Here is a 17,903-nt window from a genome sequence, read left to right on the forward strand (position 1 = left end):
GAACCAGGTGAAGAGCCAGGGAACAAGGGTCTGAGGCAAAGGGGTGGCCAGGCCTGTGGCTAGGAAAAAATTGCTGGGAGAAAGGAGGCGGGGCTTGCTGGAGCCTCACAACCACCATAAGAACTTCAAGTTTTATTCCCAGAACAAGAGGACTCCACTGGGGAGCTATCTGTGACAAATGGCCCTTGCCAGTCGACGGTAGTCATGAGAGTAGGGACTGTGTTGGTTTGGGGGGTGCTTACAGGGAGGTAACTCTGCACTACGATGTGCTAGACTTCTCTGAAATTTAAAGCAGTTTTGAAGACTAAACTCTGTTCACTGAAACCACACAATTGATCATCTCGGCTGTGTATTTTCACCCAGGAAAGCACATAGTTCAGGGCCCGCTCTGACCGCAGGGCAGAGGGAAGGGGCTGGGCTTTTGTTGACAAAGTCAAGATGCTGACAGAGCATGGAATCTCACCAGGCTGTAGAGAACGTGGAAGGGAGCCCGTATTCGAGATTGGGGGCAAACGTTAGGGAATTGTGAGTGTTACAATCGGAAGCTAGGTGGGTAGGGAACCCACCCCTGTGTCCCTATCACAAGAAAAGGGAAGACCCAGTAGAGTCTCCAAAAGACAGAGTGTCCACCAGCTCTGGTTGTTTAAAACAAAACAAAATGCCAAGTTTCATTCATTTCTGTTACATTATGACATATTCTGGGGGTGGCCACCCCAGTTCTTCAAGCTCGTCTCTTGCTTGCTTCTAGGAGCCAGTGAAACTCCAAAAATTCTCCAAATGGCTTTGTGCCTTGAGGACATCAGTGACCTCAGACTCTCCTGGGACTCTTAGAGGTTTGGCTGACAGAAGCAGTTGTGTTGAGTGGAGGGCAGACATGGAGACCAGTGATTGATTGGAGGAATGTCTCCAGTAGAGGGCGCCCCGGAGCTGAGTTTGGAGAAGCGCCTGTTCAGAGGCTAAGAGGAGGCAGGCTTTTTTGGGCGCGGTATTGGGCTCTGAATTGGGCAACCAAGAAACAAGAGAAGGCCCTTTTGAAGAGGGGACAGAGCTGAGACTCAGCAGTCAGGCAACATGGATTTGAATTCCAGGTCAGACACTAGCTTGCTGTCCTGACATCTGGGAAGCACTGGGTTCATTGTTTAATGAGGGCATGTCTCTGTTTTTCTCACCCTGGGGACTTTAAAAGCAATAGTCTCTCAAGGTTGGGAGCCTGAAATGATTCTTATTATATCAGGAGTGTGACGCTACAGCTAAGCCACATCTTCAGAAAATGTCGGCTGTTGGGACTTCTTTGCTGGGCCTGTTATTTGGTAAGAGACTGGGACGCTGTTCCAAAGTCCCTTTTTGGTACAAACAAGAAGACTGAGGCACAAAGAGAGGGTCCACCCTACTTTGCATCAGTGAAAAGCTGAAATTGCCAAACTGAATTTCTAGGCTCTTTAAAACCATGACCCGTCTCTCTCCCACAAGAATAGAAGGGTTGGGCTGAACTGGCTGACAGAATCCCCAAAGACACAGTGTCTGTTCCCTGGGGTCAGCTTCCCAGGTGGCCAAGAGAAGACGTTACCAAGCGGAAGGTGCGGAGCACAGACAGGCTGCCCTTCTTGGATGCGGTCAGCTCCAGCAGGCTCACGGTGACAATGACACAGTCGAAGATGTTCCACTTCTTCTGGAAGTAGTAGTAGGGGTCAAAGGCGATGATCTTGAAGGCCATCTCCATCGTGAAGAACACGGTGAAGACCTGGGGGCGGGAACAAATGTTCACTGCTGTGAGGTCTCTGCCCAGGGACAGTGAAGACAAGGGCAGCAAGAAAAGAATCTTGTTTACATGATGGCAAAGCATTCTGGGTATGGTGACACATGCTTGTTACCCTAGCCTGAGAGCCTCCTGAGGCAGGAGGATGTCAGGGTTGAAACTAGGCTTGGCTATACAACAAAATCCTGTCTCAAAACAACATTAAAGAAGAGGAGGAGGAAGAGAAAGAGAAGAAGGAGGACGAAGAGGAAGAGGAGGAAGAGGGAGAGGAAGAGGAGGAGGAGGATGAAGAGGAGGAGAAGGAAAATTGTAGATACTTTTGTTTGTTCTTGAGGACCGCAAATGGGAATTTCTGAGCCACTGACATTCAGAGAAGACACACTAGAACTCAGGTTTCCATTTCTTCTTCTTCTTCTTCTTCTTCTTCTTCTTCTTCTTCTTCTTCTTCTTCTTCTTCTTCTTCTTCTTCTCTCTCATGTGTGTATATGTGTGTTTGTATATGTGTGTGTGTGCACTGTATATGTGCATGTATGTGCTTCAGTCTATGTAGAGGTCAGAGGTTGACATGGAATGTCTTCCTCTACCACCCTAACCTTACACTTTGCGACAGGGTCTCTCACGTGAACTCAGAGCTCACCTGTTTGGCTGCCCTCCCAAGCCAGCTTGCTCTAGAGATCTCCTATGTCAACCCGAGTGTTGGAATCATAGGTGAGGCAACACCTACCTGCTCACACTTCCTCAGGTGATGGGTCTGAACTCCCTCCAGTCCTTGGGTATAGTAAATGCTTTGCCTGCTGAGTCACCCCCTCCCCTCTGTCCTTCCATTCTAGTGGTGGTGACCGCAGAGTAAGTGGTTTATCCATTAGGAGGAACTTTACTATATATATAATTATGTCAGCAAGAGTCAGTCCTGTTCGGCAGCTAAAATGTGTGGCAAGACTAATGTAAAAATCACAGTTCTGCCACGTCCTAGCTTACATAAGCTTGAATAAGCAATACACCCTTTTCATGCCTCCGTTTCCTCATCTACGTAATGGGTATAATGGGAGTAAAATATTTGGGCAGTTCTCAGTAGGCAGTAAGCCATGAATAAATAGCAGTAACCAAGATCAGTGACCTATGGTCCAAGAGTCCCTTTCTCATTGAAGGTCTTCAGTTGTCTTACCCAGAACGGAACTTTGACCTTAAAGGTAGTTAAGCATCAGGCAATAAAAGCCAGCAAGGGAAGGAGCCAAGGGAGAGAGAAAGCAAAATGACTGAGGTCAGGACTTGGTCCTCCCAGGCTTTTTATTGAAGCCACTCAAGAGCCTAGAAAGAGGTGCTGGCCTCTCTGTGACACAGTAGAATGGGAGAGAGTGTTCTGGGCTTGCCCAAGCAACATCATACAGGGCAGGTCAGCTTTCTAGACGGGTTTGTTGTGTGTATGTGTGTGTGTGCACACATGCATGTGTGCATGCCTTCTGTTCCCTGCTCTGTCCTCTGCTCTCTAATGACCACACTGAAAACTATATCCAGGGACCGGGAAAATGGCTCAACTGGCCAAGTGCTACCACAGAGGCAGGAGGACCTGGGTTTAATTCCCCCAATCCCTGTCAAAAGCCTGGCCTAGTGGAACACACTTGGAATATCAGTGCTAGAAGGGCGGAGGCAGGAGGATCCCTGAATGGATGAGACCCAGGTTCAGTGAGACTCTTGTCTCCACAACAATGGGGTTTGAAGGACGGAGGATGGGAAAGAACATGGCGAAAATATACTGCATGAAATTCTTAAAGAATATATAAATACATAAAACCAACACCAACAAAATTGGGTAAATCCTGAGGAATGGCATACGTATGAGGTTGTTACTTGGTCTTCACACACCATGCAGACATGTATGAACACAAATGCATATTGCACACCCACACATACTCACATACATGCACACACATAAGCACAAACATATGTACACACTTGCAAGCATGCACACCCATAAACACAAACATGTGTATACACACATGAAAGCATCACACACACACAAACAAATGCACATGCACCCCCTCTACAGATTGTCTTTGATGGGGAAGTGACATTAGAGTATCTCCCTCCAGCTTAGCCTGGCTCCTCCATCTTTAACCTCCTGAGTTCAGGCTCCACATTTCCACACTGCTGCTCTGCCACTCGGCTCTCAGGGACGCACCAGCCCGCCGCCCAGTGAAAGCGTGGAGCCATGCACCCAACGTCCCCACGGGATCACTCACAATGTTGCCGGCCTGGAGCATGGCATCGAAGGCGTCGGTCATGGGGTAGTGTTCCATGGCCATGAAAAGGGTGTTCACCACAATGCACAGGGTAATGGTGAGCTCTGCGAAGGGGTCGGTCACCAGCTCAAAGAGCGCCATCTTGAACTTCTTCCACGTGGGGCAGCACTCCCAGATCAGATACTTCTGAGCTAAGCTGATCAAGCAGGGTGGGCACTTCAGCTTAGACTCCTCAAGTTCTGCATGGCGGGGAGTCAAGGACAGCTGTCACTCACGTGTCGTCTGGGACCCACAGTCTATGGTCATGATCTAGGCTCTCTCATACCAATACCTTCAAGGCTCCCTTCAGCCTCCAGCTTCATGCCTCCACTTCCTGTTGTGGAGCAATAGGACTCTGGTCCTGTCACCGCAACCACCCATCCACCCAGTCCTTCAGACTGTCTCTGTGCACGTATGTACCTGTTCATATGCATGCATGTTTATGTACTTAGGTGTAGAAACCAGACCAGTTCAGTTGTCATTCCTTGGCCTCTCCTTCTATCCTGTCTTCCTCCCTCCCTCCCTCTTTCTTTCTTTCTTTTTCTTTCTTTCCTTCTTTATTTCTTTCCTTACTTCTTTCTTTTCTTATTTCTTCCTTTTCTTCTTTCCTTCATTCCTTCCTTCCTTTCTTCCTTCCTTCCTTCTTTCCTTCCTTCCTTTCTTGATTCAGTCCTGGCTGGCCAGAAACTCACTATGTAGGACAAGTTGGCTTCATATTCACAGAGATCTGCCTCTGCCCCCTCACCCCCTGCCCCTCTGGCCCCTGCCCCTCTGGTCCCTGCCTCCTGAGTTCTTGAATTAAAGACATGCTTTACCATGCTTGGGAGATGAAAATCTTTGCTAGCCTGGAACTCACTAAGCAGCTTAGGCTGTCCTGCCAACAAGTCCTGGGAATCTCTGCCTTGTTCACCCAGGACTTCTAAGTGTGCACTGCCTCTCCTGGCTTTTCACCATGTGGTGTCTGAGGATCGAACTCAGGCCCCACACTTGCAAGGCAAGCTCTGGCTGAGCTATTGCTGCAGCCTGACTCATCCCCCTTATTTTCCACTACCCATCGCTCATATGACGTCCTTACCTCTCAACCCACCCAGAGTTTGCACCCACCCCTCTGCTGACTTCTTTGCAGATGCGCTCAAGTCTCTTACCCACCTTTCCCTTCCCCCACATGCCTGGCAAAGCACCCTGTGAGTAAACCTGGCCAGCTGAATGTGGATGGACAACATACACTCCTGGCTTTACCAAAGCCATCCCTGAGCCTCTGACAATCCCTGCCCAGAAACTCTGCAGAGGCACTTGGTCCCCTTGAAAACCAGATACCATTTCTTCATCCAATTAGTTCTGGAGTTCACTCCTCCCCTCCCCCACAGCCTCTGACTCCTATCTATGCCCACAAGTGTCCTCTATCCCCTCAGAATTCAGAACCATTTATGAGCAGCTCCTTTTTCCTCCTCTCCTCCTCCTCCTCCTCCTCTTCCTCCTCCTCCTCCTCCTTCTTCTTCTCCTTCTCCTTCTCCTCCTCCTCCTCCTCCCTCCTTCTCTCCTCCTCCTTCTCCTCCTCCTCCTCCTTCCTTCCTCCTCCTCCTCCTTTTTCTCCTCCTCCTCTTCCTCCTCCTCCTCCTTCTCCTCTCTTCTCCTTCTTTTCCTCCTCTCCTCCTCCTCCTTCTCCTCCTCCTCTTTCTTCTCCTCCTCTTCTTCCTCTTCTTCCTTCTCCTCTTCCTCTTCCTCCTCCCTTCCTTCTCCTCTTTTTCCTCCTCTCTCCTCTTCCTTCTCCTCCTCCTCTTCCTACTGCTGGGTCTTCCTACCAGTGGTTCTTCATGCCCTCTCGATCATCTGCTTCCATGTCTACAGATCAGAGCTGCACCCCTGACATAACTAGAAGCCCCTCCCTTATGACCTATACAGCCCCCCCTTCTCCACACCCCCCATCACCCCATGTCAGTGTGTCAGCACGCTCTAACTGTATCTCAGTTTTAGAAGCAGCCTCTCTGGACCATGTGTTCTCGCTCACCCTTTGCCTCTTCAAAAGCAAACTTCCTTGGATGTTTCTTAAACATAGTCTCCACTTTTTCTCTCTCTTTTCTCTGGAGACCTTGGTATCTGGCTCTTACCCCTGCCTCCCAAATGCCAGCAGAGGCCTGCCCTGCCTCTGGCAGCACATTCATGAGCCAGACTAGGGTGATACCTTAGTTGCTCTCTCCTCACACAGCTGATGTTTCTCAGTTTTTGTCTCATGTTTCCTCCCTGGCTTGAGGTGTTTGCTGGTGAGGGCAAGCACCCTTGGCTTCAGCTATTCATCTTCTCCCTAGGTAACCTTATTGAACCCCATGGCCCTACAAAACCACTTCCATGTAGATCACTCCTGAATTATATGTCCAGCTTCTGATCTCTCCCTGGAGGCCCGGGCCCATCCCTGCAGCATCCTCCACTACACTTCCGCTTGGATGTGTAATTGGGGCCATCCCTATGGAGGGTGATTTCATAGCTTCGGGCTTGTCTACAAATTCTACTGTGTGCCATACATCCTGGAGAGAGACACACCAGCTGACGTGAGCATTTCCCCCATGTTTTCTTATGCACGCATTTTGCATAGGAAACCTCTTTCGAGGTAAGGTTTTAATAAAACACCTACCCATATTTTCTTCTTTCTTTGTAGCCTGGATATTTTTCACGTCAACTTTTAGTACATTTGCAGTTTCCCCTGGCTGAGGAGCAATGCATTGGTATCCCCCTGCCCCCAGTCTTTGGTTGTTTATATCAACAGTGTAGATGGATTGATCTGGTTTCCCTCTGCAGTTGAAATGGTGTTTTCATTATATCTCCATCTATTCTCATGTACACGTTTCCCTTCAACAGACCAGACTATTTATTTCCATGGCCATGTTGTGCTAATAACCTACTGTGAGTTTTTCCAAACTACAGATGTCAAAACTGGCAGAGCATAGTTTTGTGCAGAAGTTGGCGTGTTCTGGGAGTGAAATTAATCATCCCTGTTTGGCACAAAAGTGGACTTTTCTGGACCTGTTTTGGCACCGAAAGGAAGCTTGAGAGGCAAAGCTGGGTGACAACATTTACAGACACCATTCTATAGGAAGCAGCCTGTTTGTGAGGTACAACAGGCAAGGGGTCAGCTCTGTTTGTGCATGTGTGTTGTGGTTGTGTGTGTGTACATGTGTGTGCTCATGTGTGCCTGTGCATGTGTTTCTGTGAGTGCACACACGCTCATGTGTGTTTGCAGAAGCCAGAGGCCAATATTAGTGCCTTCCTCATTCACTGTTTTGTTTTTAAGATTGGGTCTCCCCATGAACCGGATCTTACCTCTAAGATGTGACTTAGAGGTCACTTAGGGATGTGACTGTCTCCACCCCTAGTACTGAGGTCATGGACACGTAGGGCTGAGACCAGCTTTTACAGGGCTCTGGGCATCTGAATTCAGATCCTCGTGTTGGCAGAGCGGGCACTTTATTAACAGAGCCACCTCAGCTCTTTAGCTAACATGGCCGATCTTGATTGACTAAGAAATGAGAGCAATCACACTCTTGCTACCCCTGAATGTGGCCACGCTTCCTTCCCAGCAGTCTTTGGAAACACCCTTCCTCCTTTTAGGAGGAAAGTCCTCCTCCCTTGAGATACCAACCTCGGTCTCCACTTGGTCACCCTCTCCTGTCACTTCCAGACTCAACTTTAATGTCCTTCTATACCCTTTCCGCTGTTCCCTTGCTGAGATCACCCCAGGCCGATATGCTCACAAATCCTCATGCTCAAAAGCCACAACGCGTCCTTTGGCTCCTGCTGTCCTGCTTCTTTTCCCTCTCTACTCACAGGCATCGTCCCGGACAAGGCGAACTGCAGCGTGTCTGTCTTCTCACTTTCTCTTATTTGTCATGTATGGTATTGTTCAGCTGTGATGATCCTGGGGTGTGTGTGTGTGTGTGTGTGTGTGTGTGTGTGTGTGTGTGTGTGTAGGGCAAAGGATCACTTTCATTTTTCAGGTATCATCCAGCTTGGTTTTGGTGTGTTTGTGTGTATGTGTCCTGTTGTGTATCTGATGCACACGTATGGAAGTGCAGGTGAGTGTGCTCATGCACTCAATTGCAGAGGGTAAAGCAAAACCTTGTGTGGTCTCCTCTCCAGCTCATTGCCTTGCGACAGGGCCTTTGATTGGACATTCAGTTCACTATGTCTAGACCAACTGTGAACTCCTGTGAGACCTCTATTTCTGGTCCCAATGCTGGGTTGCATGCACATGCAGCTGGCCTAGTTTGTTTGTTTGATTGATTGATTGATTGATTGATTGATTGATTTGTTTTACATGGGTGCTGGAAATTTGAAGTCAGGTACTCGTGCTTGAAAGGCAGGTACTTACCCTACTGAGCTACCTCCCTGTCTGCTTTGATGATCCTGTGTAGATCCTGTGTAGATCCTGTGTAGATCCTGTGTAGATCCTGTGTGGATCAACAACTTCCACATGACTAAAGCCCCAGCACACATCACTTGACATCTCCATAGCTTCGCATCTGCTGAACTCTCTATTCTCCCTGAAGCAGTTTGGACCCTTGTCTCTTCTCCACTTCCGGTCCACTCTGATTTCTACATTTTTTTTTTCTGTCTCCAATGGTGCCATCTCTTCTGAGCAACCATGTCACATGGTTTCCGGAGACTCTGCCTTAATTCTCCTCAGTGTCGCCTCATCTCCTTGCATCTTTTCAGAACAACCGTGTCTTTAGTGTGATATGGAAACTGTAGCTGTGGGTCCCTCTCCTCAGATGATTCCAGAACCACTATCAGTAAGCTGGCACCTACCAGACACCACTACCTGCATGTCCCCAGGGTACTTCACATCCAACAGGTCCCAGAACCTGTGCACCTTCTCATGTCTTTCCTGAGGCCCTCTACTCCTCCCTACGAAGCCCACGTTGGTCACTGCGCCAACGCCCCTCCGGTTGCTTGTTCCAGAACCACATGTGTGTCATGCAGTCCTGACTCTCATGACTCCCAGAGACCTGTGCAAGCCTCCGTTTTCTATCATCTCTGCCGCCACCCCTGCCCCGAGAGTGTAGCACCCCAGCTCTCACTTGATTTTCTCCTGCTCTCCCTGCCAGCCCCTGCCCACTTAAATTCCACCCTCTCAAGTGTCCAAACAACTTTCACGAGATCCAAGTCCTGCTCTCTTGCGTCCTGCCCTTCAGTGGCACCCCATTTCTCTCGGATGAAACCCAATGTCTGTTAGAGTCTAGTGGGGAGTTGTGGGTCTGGCCCCAGACTACTTTCCTAGCCTTATTTTGAGGTACCCCCACACCTTGATGTTTATGTTCCAGATAGCTCTGGCTTTTAAATGTCTGCATTAGAATCTGCCTGCCTAGGATACTCCCCTGACCCCGGGGCAAAACCTCCCCCCACTTCCCTTAGCATCCTGCATTTCTCCAAACAATCAGCACCTCCCCAGCAACTTGTCTCACATCCTCCTCTCAGACTAAGTGTGATAACAGCTGTGCTCACAGCAGCAAGTCCGTGTCTGGCCTTCTGGTTTGGATGATTGTCAAGTCTCAGGTTGCACTCCAAACCTGGATGGTTCGCAGGCCTCGAGTCAAGTGAACTGTCGCACTCTTATTGGCTTGAGCCAAACTTTCTCTGGTGCTGTCACCCTGAAGGAAGTGGTCCTGTAGATCCCATCATGACTCTGACAGCATGAAGCACCTTCTATGAACCCCATAATGAAAGTAGCACCCAGCTAGAGAATATGATGTGCTTGATGCTCAGAAACTCTGGCCTAAGCTGATGGTGTCTCCCGACTTTCCTATCACTCCCGAAGCCGTCTTCTTCCTACCCCAAGATGTCAGATTATTTCTCATTTTATCTCTTCGGCTGTTCAGTTCCTTACAAATCAGCACTACCCTCCAAATGTCTCCTTTGGGCCACATTCTCACTCACCATGAACTCGGCAACCATTTGCTAGTGCCTGCTAAGTGCCAAGCTGCTTATCCGGGTACTGAGATCCAGCTGTTCGAGGAGAGTCAGATCCCCCGCCCTTGCGGGAAGGTGATAATCGCTACAGTCTAGACCTAAGTCGCTGAACCTCACAAAACGAGGCAAGGCATTTCTCAGTCACAGTATCTTGCCAGTGAGAAAATGGAGGCACAGAAAGTCAGGAGAACCCCAAAGTTATCATCCTGCTATAAACAGAAGAGCCCAGTTGCAAACCCAGGCATGTGGGCTCCATATCCCTGTTCTCAACCCTGCTGCCTTCTCCACTCAGACATTCTCTGCTCTCAACCTTTGGGATGCTTGTCTTCACGTTATTTCCTCGCTCCCATCTTTCTTACTGAGTCAAGGTCATGTGGTCTAGCCCTGGCCAATCTAGAACCCACTTTTCCTGTTTCAGTCTTCCTAGTTCTGGAGGGGGTGTGTCACATGACCATGCCCAGCTTCTGTCCTGGAAATTGTATTTGGTGTTTTTGTCTGAAAAGCTTTTCTCTCCTGGTTTTCACATGCAGATTCCCCTTGCTCCACTCAGATTTCTAGCTATCCCAGAGAGGCTGCCCTTTCTCTACCACTCGGTCTACACTGCCCTATCAGAATCTCCCTCAAACACCGTACCTCTGTCTTACACTACCCTGTTAGAACCTCCCCCTCCCCCGCCACCTTACGGTGCCCTGTTAGAGCCCCTCCCCATTACCTTCCTTTACTTTCTCTCTCAGCCCCCATCACTGTTTCTGCAGCTATTCATATTACTCAGCTCTGCCTCCTGCCCATGACAGCAGGTGTATTTCATTCTCACTATGAAATCGCAGGCTCCTGGAGCAATGCCAGATGTCTAACAGATGCCCAACAGATGTTTGAATAAATAACCCTTTTTTTTAAAAAAAGTTCTGAGGAATACATGAAAGCACAAGCTATTTGAATTGTGCAGCGCAGCCCCTGAAGCTGCCAGGGCCTTCTTTAGTGGGTTTGCGGGTAGGTGGTGGATTTGTCAAAGACAAGATTCTGCCTATCCTGAAGTAAAAAACTAAGCTTCTATACTCGGAGAGGAGGACACAGCCATGCTGTCTTGGGCCATGGCCCAGTCACACCTGCTTCCCTCTCCTACTCCTCAGCTAGATCTTAGACACATTCCCTGAGGAGACCGAGTCTGTTCCTGTTTGGTTGGCAAAATTGAAAAGGATTTGGTGAAATGGATTGGCTAATTTACTTAAATTATCTTCCCACCTTTGGCACAGTAAGAGCCCAAGACAGAAACGAAGTCTCAATAAGGAAAGTCATAGCCAGGGAGAATGTGAGGAATAATGTTACCAGGCCAGGACATGAAAGACTAGAGCTCCTCAGACACCCGGGGGTTGGTGTGTGTCTCCTGCTTCTGAGGATCTAGTTTGTGAGCACGCATAAAGCAGGGGCTAATTCGGATGAGAGGTGAAGCAGGGTCCTTCTTCATTGGAGTCTCTCTTGTTTGGGGAACTTCATGCACATAAAAACCTTAGAAAAGGACACTGGGGGCCTAAGATATACGAGTAGAGAGCATCTCAGGCTACAGAGAGAGGTGCTCGGCCCAGCGCAAGGACAAGCATCTCACTGAGCAACACTCACCCTCAATGACTGATGTCATGATGCTGACAACGCTCATGGCTCTCTGTGCTCGGAAAGGTTCGTTTAAGTACCCTGCAGACAGAAAGTTCCTCTGCCCTGTAGTATCGAGTGCCTGCCGGGACACAAGCAGGGCCAACGTGAGGGCTTCGGAAGCAAAGCCAGGTCATTTAGCTTCTTATTGGCTGGTCTCATACGTTGTGAGCTGCACTGTGAAGCCACAAGCCTGAGGCAAAGCTTGGAGAAACAGGAATGGCATTTGAACCTCGGGTTAAGAGCTCAGCTTCGAGGACCAGTGCACAGAGGCAGGATGGAGACAATGACCAGGTTGGAAGGGTATGAGCACAGCCAATCAAATTTGAGACATTTATTTGGAGAAAGAGCTCATTGAACTCCCAGGGGAGGAAAAGAGGCTTGGAAAATGAGGGAACTTGCTAAACACAGGTTTAGCTGAACATAGGTTCTTTCGACGTAGAGGGCTTAAAGAGTCACCTTGCACCAACTGGGTAGCTTCACCAGAAAGAATGGAGGTTGAACACTCAAAAATGTGACTGTCCCAGGAACAGATACAGGAGACTGAGGGGTGTGTCCCAGTGACTAAATGGACATTTTCTGGGGTCCAAATAACCAAACATTAGGGTTCAAATGGTAAGGTCAGGACTGGGGACGAGAAATAGAGGCCTTTTGCCCTTACATTACCTCATATCTCAGCTGGGGTATGAGGCAGCTAAGCTAACTAAATACAACAAGGAAGGACAGGGTTCTGGAGAAAACAGGGAAGCAGGCCTCAGCAGGCTCTGGTTGGTTCTCCTTGATTCCCTCCCTGAGAAGCACCCCAAGGTCTGCCCTTTCCCCTAATAAACTTCCAACTTAATGGGTACCCACATTTTTATGCACATTCTTAAATCTAATGCATCTAATTGTAACACAGTGAGCCATGCGTAGACAACGTCTAAGAAAGCCTCTAACTTTTACAGAGAGGAAACCACTCCAGACTGCCCAGGAGTGGGGGAGAAACATAGCCCAGGACTTGCTAAGTCCTGATGCTGGCTGTCACCGTGTGACCAGGACAGCTCTTGGTTTGCACAGTGTGCTCTCTGCCTTGCTGTTCACCTGTGATGAACAGACTTTGACCGCTTTCTCTGGCTGTGCTTGGTACATGTCATCTGCTGGATCACAAGAGCTAAGAGGCTGCTATTAATCAGATCAGAGAGAATTCTGGAGGCAAGATCATCCCTTGCACACCTCCCAAAGAGCCCTGCAGCCTGGCTGTGACTTTAGGAGTTTGGGTTGGAGATTCCATTTGTCCTCTAGAGACACACTCTTTGCCTGTCTTTCCAGCTCTGTGTCCAGAAAGGGCAACCTGAGCAAAACAGTCAACCCATGGCTCCTAGTCAGGCTTGGCTAACAGGAAGCAGGATGGCAGGAAAGGAAAGGAGAGGGAAGGGGGGGTGGTGGAGAGAGAGACAGAGACAGAGAGACAGAGACAAAGAGAGACAGACAGATACACACAGAGAGACAGAGACAAAGACACACACACAGGGGGGGGGGAAGGAGGGAGGGAGGGAGAGAGAGACTGCTGTTCTCTTCAGTGGGCTGCAGCATGATTCTCTGCCTGAGACCACAGGTCCCTCAGCCACAGATCCTATGGAGTTCTGATCTGGGGCCTTTTGCTGAGTTTTCGGCTTGGGCACACAGAACCTCCTTACTCTTGTTGCTCTTTGGGTCTCTCACTGCCACTGTTTCCCTGAGCCCAGTCCACACCTCTGAGAATACTTTACTAATCCCTTCACTCCCCTCAGCCCCCAAGCAGGCCACCTGCTTCCTCCTGGAATCCTGAGTCAGTGGAACCAGACACACAGCACAGTCTTTACAAGCCTTTTTGCATTTGTGTCTCTGGTAGCCGGTGGTGGGAGCGCTCGGAGGTTGCAGACGCGGCGCCACTACCGAGCAGGAGACTGCAAGTTAAACTGCATCTCCCAACTCAGCAAGGTGTCCCAAGGATACCCACTGTGAATATTGCCTTAAGGAGTGGGAGCCAGGCAGTTCCTGACCCTAGTCTGTGCCATTTTGATGACTTATCTAATCTGTGAGCTAATCCAAGGCCACTGTGCCTCTACCAAGATCAATCCTGAGAACCTCTTAGAATTGTGTCAAATGTCAGGGACAGTTTACCGGGAATCATAGGCTTCTACAGAAGGGCCCTTTGTTTTTCTTGTCCTCATCAGAGGAGCATCTGGGACCATTCCCAAGCAGCGAGGACCAGAAGGGACAGTAACACCAAGAAGAAATAAACATGGGGTCAAAGAGAAAATCAACTGTACCGTTGCATGCAGAGCAGATGGACAACAGCCCCCACCTCAGACAATCCCTGTGGCTTTTCTGGGTCTGCTGGGTGGGAGGCATGGGACAGATGCTGTTAAAGACCCTTCCTGAGAGACATTCAGTACCTATCAGCAAGAGTCAGTCGAGTATGAAGCACGCATGAACTCACCAGGCCTTCAGGAGCTCCAGTGGTAAGCTCACCAGTTGGCACTCCGAGCCCCTCTTCTCCATGTCTAGGGCCAGGGTTGGGGGACTGAGGTAGCGGGCTCCTGGGGAGAGGGCCTGCCTGCCCAGCACCCCTGCCCAGCAATATGGAACCTCGTCGGCTTTCCTGGTCTCCGTGAAAGACCCCGTCATCCGTGATTCCGTCAGGAAATGAGATGTCTTGGCTGGGCGCTCGGAAGTGGAACACACTGCCATGGCTAGCCCTGCGTCTTCCCGAAGAAAGGCCTAGGAAAGACTGGACATTGCCCCCAGAAGAGCAGGACAAAAGACAGTATAGGAGCGGTCTTCCCTAAATCTAGCATGCACTTTCCCCCAACCGCATCCATGTCTCATGACTTCTCTGCAGCTACCTAAAGACCTGAAGATATCCCGGGTTGTCATGGAACCAAGATCCTAGACAGACTTGGGGAAAGAACAGGAGAGGGGTGATTATAGGATGCCTAAGATTAGCAAGTAGGATACTGTTACCAATTATCGCTGGCTGGGCCAGATGTTTGCCAGCCTTTGACAACAGGCTCAGACATGGCTGTTGTAGGTTACAGTCTGCACATGGAATATCCGCACCTAAAAAAAAAATGTCTCAACCAGAGCTTGGTACACTGTTTTAGAATGGACATTAAGATGTACCATTCACTGGGCTCTTGTCTGTGTGAGGGTTTGTGTTGGAATGGGGGAGACAAGCGTGCTACAGTGTGATGAGCTGGCAGAATCCCCTGAGGCCAGCTTTGAACAGTCAACAATGGGAAGACTGAAGGAAGAAGCATTGCAGCCCAATTTCTTGGAAGAATAATGCCATTCTTCCAAATCGATAAACATTTCCCATCAAAAGCCTCCACTGTGTGAGAACTGTGGGGCTTTCGGATCCGCAAGAGCTCCGGTTCTCGAATTCTCAGGCGCCGCACCCTCACAGAGCTCCTGGATGGGGTTAGCTAATTCTCAGGATTGTGGGAACCTGGCCATAGTAAATCACCATTCCTACATGCACATTAGAAATAATGCCTCTAAAATTTAAGCAATGGTTACCTACCAAACTCTTGTCATAGTGTCCTTAATTTTTCTTAATTCCTTTTATTTGCTGAACAACTAAAGTAGAGCACGTTACCATGAGAATTCCTATTTATGTCATAAAGCAGAGTTCACTGTCACTCCCTCTCCCCCTTCTCTCTCACATATGTGTCTTTGTGTGCACAGGTCAGAGGATCATTTCAGGTGTTGTTTCTCAAGCACTGTTTTCTTCCTTTGTGACAAGGTCTATCATTGTCCTGGATCTCAGCAAACAAGCCCCAAGCATCCTTCTTTGTGCTTCATTACTACTGGTATCCCAAGAGCACAGCACCATCATGCCTGCCCCCCCCTCTATAAAATGGGTTCTAGTAACTGAACTCATAATTTTGAGGCAAACACATTACCAGCTCAACCATCTCTCAAGCCCCTTAAGGTTTCTTTTTATGGTGGCTTGAAGCCTAATCCTGTTCAGCCACCACTATTGCCAGCCTGGTGTGTTACATAGAGCGCTCTGCCTAAAATATATGCCCCAAGTCTGTGGCACTTACTCAAAAGCATGAGTTGTTCCCATATTGTAGGGGACAAGAGGATCAAGAAGCTTATATTAAAACAAAGAAGACAGAGTTATTTATATTTGGACACTAAGGAAGGAACCACATAGAACATCTAGGCCTACTGTTGGCCATCAGGACCCCACCTCCCATCACCACTGATTTCAGAACCAATCTAGTTGTCAAGTGACAGATAGTGATCTCTCTCCTGTGTCTTAGCTCTAGCCTCTACATCATCAAAGTCTTCATATGAAAACTCCCAGAGATCTATTTATCAGAAGACCATAGGTGGAGAGGAAGAAGAGAGACAAGTCTTGGATACTCAGGTGCTGATCTGTGTGGTTGACCGAATGGGGAAATTAAAGCCCAGTTCAGTGTCTTTGACATTTCTATGGCAGTTGTGACATACTGAGACTGTCAGAGTCCTAGCCAGGTTCTCTTTGGAAGCATTGAACTGTGCCTCATGCATTCCTGGTGTTGCTCCAAAGAGGCAGAAGGGATAAGAAGCCACAGATGTACACAGGCGCTCTAGTGTGGGTGTGTGCCTGAGGCCAGAGTGCATGCAAGTGTGTCTGTGAGTGCACATGCTTGTGTAAATTGGGGGATTGTCAAAAGAGGACAGCATTCTTCCCGGTGAGATGGGAAGAAAGGTTAAGAGGGATGTTAGGAGCAGGAAGTAACCCTCAAAAAGCTGTCTGATCCCTTCTCCATATGATTAGTGTGAGAACTTTTTTCCCACATTAAAAGGTGTGATAGCTAATCTAGGCTGTCAACTTGACCCACCTGGGAAGAGAAAACCTGGGCTAAAGAACCGTGTCTATAGGAGCATTTTCTTGGTTGCTAATTGATAAAGGATGATCAATCCCAATATGGGGCTGAACATAAGCCAGGGAGCAAGCCAATAAGCAATGATTCTTTATGTATGGTTTCTGCTTCAGTTCCCGCCTCCAGGTTGTTACTTTGGGTTCCTGCCCACAGCTTCCCTCAGTAATGGGTTGTATGCTGGGTGCTGTAAGGTGAAGCGAACCATGCCCTCCCCATCTTGCTTGTGATCATGGTGTTTATCCCAGCAGCAGAGGAGGAAGTGGAGACCTACAAGAAGGAGCTATTGGTACACGGTGTTTTCCAGGTGACAGAGAGGTAAGAGGAAGAAAGTTGGTGAGAAAAGTTGGGTTGGGAGGTTAGTGTTAGCCATTGTGAGAAGACTGCTACAGGCTGCGGTGTGAGGCACAGGCATGGGTTTGGCTGTGTCCGAGATAGGCTCTGAGGTTTTCTGTGTCAACAGCAGGGAACAGCCTTGAGCTGTGGAAGTCTGAAGCAAGATGTAAGAAAGAAGTGAGTGGTTCAGCACCAGGGACAGAGCCACTGATCTGAAGGAAAAAAAAAAAAAAAAAGAAGGAAAGCAGACAGAGACCCTTAGATATGGATACCTACCTCAAGGTCAGCATGTCCCAAAGGGGCCTCCCCTCCCTTCCCCACATACCCAAGTTCTTTCTCCCATGCCTTATCTTAAAAAATACAGCTCACTTAAGCTGTATCCTAGCCTGAAGCCTGGGAGACAACCTGAATCAGATTCCCTTTCCTTATCTCCCAATCTTAATCTGGATCTCCACAAAGAAAGGCCCTTATCATCAACCCACTCCCCAGGAATGCTGCTGGCCTCATTTATGACACCTGTGTGAAGAGGTGCCGGTCTCCAAATCCCTCCTCTCTCCCTGGTCCTAAGCGCTTTCTGTTTCACCTGGAGGCCAAACCAGCTGCAAAGCTGAGTAAACCTTTATGCCAGCTCGGCTTGACTTACCATCCTGCGCTGGTTGTAGGGGTCGGATTGGGGTGACCTGTTGTCATCTGTGGAGCCCTCTGACACCCTTGATTTCATCCTGGGTCTTCTCTCATTGGCGTTTTTAGGGGCTAAGGGTGATCCATTGTGGGAGTGGAGTGAGGTCGTGTCGATGCCCAGGGCTGCCAGCACCTGAGGAAAGATTGATAGTTGCAGATCACAGAATCTGACTGGTCTTGGTGTTTGTATGTCCCTAAAACATGGCCAGGAAGACGAGGAACCTGAGACCAAGGTCGAGGGTTAGGACACAAGTGGTGGGATTAGGCATGGCAGAAACGGGCTCACCTCCCTCCGTCAGCCCTGGTGGTAGGTGCTGGTACCGTGCCTAGGCCCTTTCTAACATGCCA

General features: G+C 49.0%; 1 protein-coding gene across 2 annotated transcripts in view; it reads right to left on the bottom strand.

Annotated features, from left to right (window-relative positions):
• SCN10A (sodium voltage-gated channel alpha subunit 10) overlaps nucleotides 1–17,903 on the bottom strand; it is a gene marked incomplete at both ends in the record, with an annotated part of 82,065 nt that overhangs the window by 35,375 nt on the left and 28,787 nt on the right. For both annotated transcript variants that reach the window (XM_080934460.1, XM_080934459.1), the window contains 5 exons: nucleotides 1,568–1,741; nucleotides 3,997–4,235; nucleotides 11,614–11,725; nucleotides 14,105–14,395; nucleotides 17,518–17,688. In XM_080934460.1, coding sequence (XP_080790586.1) covers nucleotides 1,568–1,741; nucleotides 3,997–4,235; nucleotides 11,614–11,725; nucleotides 14,105–14,395; nucleotides 17,518–17,688 — 987 coding nt within the window. The remainder of the gene's footprint in view (nucleotides 1–1,567; nucleotides 1,742–3,996; nucleotides 4,236–11,613; nucleotides 11,726–14,104; nucleotides 14,396–17,517; nucleotides 17,689–17,903) is intronic.

The sequence above is a fragment of the Micromys minutus genome, assembly GCF_963924665.1.
Source record: "Micromys minutus genome assembly, chromosome: 21".
In the NCBI taxonomy this organism is placed as follows: domain Eukaryota; kingdom Metazoa; phylum Chordata; class Mammalia; order Rodentia; family Muridae; genus Micromys; species Micromys minutus.